The sequence below is a fragment of the Neospora caninum genome, chromosome XII (genome assembly GCF_000208865.1).
Source record: "Neospora caninum Liverpool complete genome, chromosome XII".
NCBI classification, from domain to species: Eukaryota; Apicomplexa; class Conoidasida; order Eucoccidiorida; family Sarcocystidae; genus Neospora; species Neospora caninum.
The window spans coordinates 1,802,272-1,808,285 of record NC_018398.1 but is presented as its reverse complement, the minus strand read 5'-3'; the positions used below and the strand labels follow the sequence as shown (position 1 = coordinate 1,808,285).

Here is a 6,014-nt window from a genome sequence, read left to right as displayed (position 1 = left end):
CAAAAAAAGGGCCAAACCCCCCTTAAAAACGAGGGTGGGTGCGGCCCCCAAAAAACCCCCTTAAAAAGGGGGCGGGGTGGGGGTGGTACCCAGGGGGCCTTTTTCGGGTTTTTTGGAAAAAAAAAATTTTGGGGAAAAAAAAAATTTTGGACCCCCCAGGGATCCTTTTGGGGGGGTGTCCCCAACCCCCCCAGGCAAAAAAACCTTTTTTCCCTTTTTAAAACCCCCCCCCCCCCTTGGGGGGGGGCCCCCCCCCCCCCCCCCCCCCCCCCCCCCACTCTTCTACCCCGGGGCACGAGTCCACGCAACCTCAACTATGCGGCCCATGAGGCTCGCAACGCCCTGACGCAGCAGGCACGCCTGCGACAGCTGTGCGCGCATGCACCACGCGTCGATGGAGCGGAAACACAGAGCCGCGGCAACCGCGAAGGCAGCGCGCGAAGGCCATGAGGGCCCGGCAGCCTCAGCACCTGCCAGGACGCACAATAGCAAGCATGTGTAGACTAAACGAGAGACGTCAAGCATTGGGTTCGATTTGTTTACCCCCCCCCCCCCCTCCCCCCCTGCACTCGCTCAACTCCACGTAGGTTTCCTTTCGGGTGCGCCTCCCGTTACGGCACTTCTTCGCCCGCGTCTCCCTCTCAAAACCTCCCCCTGCGCTCGAGGGGCGGCGCATGGCTGTCGCCGTTTTTCCCGTGTGCGAGCCCTGTTTCTCTTTTCTCCCTCTGGTCTCTAATGCCGCCCCCCCCCCCTCCGGATCTCCGGTCGTGCGTCCCCGACTCGGGGGGAATCGGGTGTCCTCTGTCTTCGCCTTTCTCGGCGTTTTTGGTTCGCGCTCGTTCCCTTCGCCATGGTCTCCTCGCGGGTGGCCCGTTCGCGTCTTGCCTCGATCCGCTTCACAGGTCGTCGCTCGGGTCCGTGCTGCGGCCCCAACTCGCGCGCGTCAGTTGCCGCCAAACAGCATGCCTCCGTCCACTGGAATGACTTTGCCTGTGATGTAGCCAGCTTGGTCGGAGGCGAGGAAAGCTGCAAGGGCGGCCACCTGCGGGGAGCACGACACGAAGGCAGTGGCGAATGGAGAGAACGGCGAGACACGTGGACGGCAGGCCCCGAGGCCCGCGCAAGTCCAGCGGTCCTTGGGGGCACAGACAGCGCGTCTTTGTCGGCACCCAAAACATTTGTCAACGGTGACGTCAACCGCCTTTCACTGGACAGGACTGAAACGAGCGCACGCCTTCGAACTGTCTGGGTCAAGATGGCAGAGACTGTCTCGGAGACAGTTCCCAGTTTGCATCGCCCGCTGGACGCCAAACGGCGCATGCCGAATCGACGGCGAACGCGGGAAGAAGCGCAAACTCGGGAACGGGAAGCAGGCAAAGATCGGCCGCTTCCGGCGGGAAGACAAACACGCGAGTCAGCGTAGGAACCCGGAAAAGGCGCACAGCACTGGGGAGGGAAGGCAGAGCGAGAATGCGGTCGGGGGAGACAGTGTCCTTTGCGAGCCGCGTGGGGGCGAGGCGGTGACCCCGGCATGCCCACCGAGCGCGCCATGGCGAGCAGGAAGAGCGACCGGAGGCCGGTATACACCGACTGCCTGCGCATGCAGAGTGTTCCACCGCTTCCCGGAAACGTCGCTGGTCAGGTGCATCGACACCGCGTGAGAGGAGCGAATCAGCGAAACACAGGAAAACCTTTTCAAGTGAGCAGAGCGGGAGCGTCAACACGACTTACGTCCTTAGGTTCCCCAAGACGGTTTGCTGGGATCTGCGACAGCGCTTGCTTCTGCAGAGACACCGGGACAGAGAACATCGAAGCGTCCGAATTTCCCGTTCGTGCCTTTGGGGATTCCATCCGTGTCACACGGAGCGGCGACAGGCTCCCGAGACAGCTCCGCACGCACAGTTGCAGCCATCCAGGAGAATCGGGCACGTAAATGAGGGAGGCAGCTTTCGAGTTTCCCAAGCCGCCCACACGACTTCGCGTGCGTGTGTGCCGGTCGTGATATTCGCCTAGAGGCCTGGACCCGCTTCTTCCCTCGGTCAGTATTTGTGGACGCCGCTCCGTCCGGGGTCAAGGCACGCGTCCACGCACCCCAGCCTGCAGCGTGCATGCGACTTGCGGCGCACGCGGCGCGAGGTCTCTCAGGTGACGCCGGCAAGATCCGCGACGGGTCCGACGCGCTTCGGGGCGGAGGGCGTTTCTATCTCACCTTCGCTGCTTCCGGCATCTTGTCGGTCATCGCAGATCGAATGAATCCGGGCGCAATGGCGTTCACGGTGATGTTTCGGTTAGCGTATTCCTTCCCCAGCGTTCGCGTGAGGCCGATCATCCCGGCCTTTGACGCTGCGTAATTCGCCTGGCCGGGGTTGCCGCCGACGCCGATGACAGACGAAATGTTGATAATGCGGCCGAACCTGACGCGAGCAAACCAGGCGCACAACGCAAGTTCAGAGGAGGCGTGGCGGAGCCACCCGCGAAGTGGAGCCGCTGGCGATCCGCCGAACGCGGAACAGGAAGAAGGCAACGAAAAACGGAAAAGCCCAATGGAGCTGAGAGAACACAACGCCTAGCGGGTTTGTCGAGACAGACGATCGAGGTGCGGATGCAGGCGCGTTTCCTGCCTTCATCATGTGAGGCGAGCAGTGTCTTACAGAATCTGCACTCTGCAACCCACCGGCCTTCTGTGGGGCCTTCGCTGACTTGCTGTGCAGTGTGTGTCTCCGCAGGGGGAAGTGCCTCGCAGCCCGATTTGAAAAATGAAGAAGGCGAGGTTCACACGCACCTAAAACTAGAGAGATCTAGATCGCAAATGCATAACACGAGACGGGGAGCGCGACAGTTAGCTACATATAGATGAATAATGAACCGACGTGGGGGTGAAGGACGCCCGACCATTGAGGGACGGACACACAGTAAGAGATGGGAGCGTTCCGCGTCCAGAGAGACCTTGGTGGCCCGCGTGGCTATGCCTTGTTTCGAGAGGACTCCTACCTATTTTTGACCATGCGCTTGATGATGTGGGAAGAGAAATAGAAGGCCGAGTTGAGGTTCGTGTTGATGACGTCGTGCCACTCTTGATCGCTCATGCGAATGAAGAGATTGTCTCGCGTTATTCCGGCATTGTTGACGAGAATGTCGATGTGCGGATACTGTTTCAGTAAGTCTTCGCAGAGAGCCGAGACGGCTTGTCCGTCGCCCACATCGACCGCATGCCCGCTCGCTGAGAAACCGCGACTCCTCAGATCCGCCGCAGCCTCGTCGCACGCTGCCTAAGTGAGGAAACGGAGGCATTCATAGACACGCCAGAGAGAAGCTTAGTCGCGAATGCCCGGGATCAGGGAGCATTGAGAGTCAATCGGAACACAGAGAGGAAACACGGGACTTTCATAACACGGCCCTCATTTCCACGTCGCCGACACACGACTGCGGCCGCTGATGGGACAGGCCTGCGGGCCCCGGCAAGAGACACCGGCGGGAGGGCGCGAGGCGAGCGGGGACCAAGCGAGCGACAGCGAGCACTCGCAAGCGCGTCTCAAAGGCACAAACAGAGGGAGAACACGCGGACGAACGATGGGGAGACAGAGCGAGGCACAGAGCCCTGTCGACGGAACAAGCAGATCAACGAGAACGAGAGAGGTGACAAGCGATTGAGCAGCAGAGAGAACAGGAAAGAGAACAAGGAGAGAAAAGAGGAGGAACAAGCCAGAATGCAAGAGAGACAACACAACATGGCGCACGCGACAGGACTGAAACGAGAACAAGAGGCGGAACAAGAGCGAGAACAAGAGGCGGAACAAGAGCGAGAACAAGAAATATTAGAAGGGAGGGAAAAAGAAGGACCAGGGTGGAAAGAACAAGACCGCCAACAAGAAAGAGAACAAGGAGAGAAAAGGGAGGGAGAAAAGGAGCAAGAACACGGGTGAGCACAAGAGCGATATCCAGAGAGAAAAAAGAGGGAGAATAAGCGAGAGAACCAGGCACATGGTCCAAGAGAGAAAACAACGCAGAACTGGAGAGTGAACAAAGGAACTAGTAAGAGAAAAAGTAGAGCAAGAGAGAGCAAACGAGAAAGAACGACGCGGGGAACTCGAGAGAGAACAAGAGGGACCACGAGAGAGAGAACAGGAAGGAGAAGAATAGATGGAAAACACAGAAGAGCTGGAGAGGCGGAGAAAGCACGACAGAAGGAAGAGAAGGGATTCCAAGGATCAGAATATAATGGGAACAAGACGGAGAAGTGGAGACGTGAGTCAAAAGCACGGACGAGCAAGAGAAGACTGGAGGAACGACCGGGGAGCAGAGAGGAGAGGAACTGTTTCACAGGGGAGACGCGCATAAGGCCAAAGACTCTGTCCGAAAGGACATGCAGAAGACCTGGCCGTGTAGAGAGGCCGAAACGGGAGAGGAGCCCCGGAGCACGACGTGACTCAAGAATGAGGACAGAAGGTCTAATGAAAGAGGCAGCACTCCAAAGGCGCTCTTTCGCTCGCGTCACGTATCGTCGCGTGCCGTCGAACCGCGGATGGGGGGGCGGGTCGGGCGCATCTCTTTCGGGAGGGTCGGCCAGTGTGTGTGTGTGTGTGTGTGTGTGCATCTCGTCCCAACTGCTAGGCGCGTCTTCGTTTTCGGTCTCACTTGTTGCCTGGCGACGCAGAGAAGATGGGAAACTCCAGCTTCCGCGAGCGTGTCCGCTATAGCCTTGCCGATGCCCCGACTCGCGCCGGTCACAAGAGCCACGCGTCCCTCTGTCTCGCCGGCTTCGGGACCTCCGAACGTGAGTTTGTAGGCGGAGCAACTTGTTGTCGACGCAACGCCTGGGTCAGCAGCCGCGCCTCGAACGGAAGGCGAAGAAGCGCGGAAAGCATCGCTCGCGCAGCGCGCGCCGCCGTCGCAGTGAGGGTAGATGGACCGGGAGAACACCCTGGCGGGCGAGGCGGCGAGAAATCCGAGGGATGCAGTCGGAAGAGGCGAGGAAGACGCGGCGAACCAGGCGAGATCGGCAGGTGGGGACGAGACCAGCCGCGCGGAGACGGCAGCCGGCGCGAGGAGAGACAGGCCGAGGGCGAGGAGTGGCAGGCGCAGGGAGAGAGAGGAATGGTCACCTCCCTTCTTGCAGGAAATCTTTGTTTCCATTTTAGCGTTTCGGAAGTCGTTTAGACCGGTTCACGCAGGAGGGACAGAAAAAGATCCGTTCAATGTGCACACTCGCTGAAAAAACAGAGAGAGAGAGAGACAGAGCGAGGACGCCTCCCCTGAATAGAGGCAAAGGGGGGGAGGCACGCCGGTGTGTCGGCGTGCGAAAAAATCTGCAGAAAGGGGTGACTCGTCCGGTGTCTCCGCAACGCAGCAGTGAAAACTTTCGACGTTTGCGGTTCGGTGAATCGCGAGAAAGAATGAAACAGTCGGAAAACAAGACGTGGCTTCTGTCTCGAGGATGGGAAAGACACAAGAGAGCGCAGAAAAAACGCGCCGAAAATGGGGGGGCGGCAGAGACAGTTCGAGGAGGGTGTCTCCTCTCTCTCTCTGGCTGTCGCGCGCTGGGGAGGCTGCGCACATGCGCCGCGCGGTCCTATCCGGGGTGACGCGAGCTCCCGGAGAGAGACAGGAGACAGAACGTGAGACACATGCAAGGATCTCTGCGTGTCACGGAGGAACCAATCCCCTTTTTTCAGCTGCTCGATTTCTCTGAGGGGAAAAACCGCTCCCAAACCCAGAGGATCGCGGAAACTAAAATGTGGAGAGCGCAGAAAAGTGAGACACAGCTCAAGGACAGCGCGCGAGCACACGAGACGCCCGAGGGCAGAGAGAGAAGCAATCGAAAAAAAACGAGGCGCGGCTCGTCTGAGAGAGGAAAAGCCAACGCGAAGAGAGGAAACTGTTTGGTGTGTAAGGAGAGAAAAGCGCCGCGACAGCGATGGCGTTTTGACCCGCGCTGCGTGCAGAGAACTGGCCAAGGTGTGGAGGAAGGTCGACGAACCTCGAACAGCCTGTGCCAAGACGCGATCGCTGAGGTG

General features: G+C 59.3%; 1 protein-coding gene across 1 annotated transcript; it reads right to left on the bottom strand.

Moving 5' to 3' along the window:
• Window positions 1-943: 943 nt before the first annotated feature.
• Window positions 944-5,133, bottom strand: NCLIV_062520 (3-ketoacyl-(Acyl-carrier-protein) reductase, related; the record flags this gene model as incomplete). The annotated part of the gene is made up of 5 exons (XM_003885803.1): window positions 944-1,042; window positions 1,732-1,782; window positions 2,210-2,414; window positions 2,992-3,269; window positions 4,636-5,133. The coding sequence occupies 5 exons, from the start codon at window positions 5,131-5,133 to the stop codon at window positions 944-946; spliced, it is 1,131 nt and encodes a 376-aa protein (XP_003885852.1).
• Window positions 5,134-6,014: the final 881 nt, after the last annotated feature.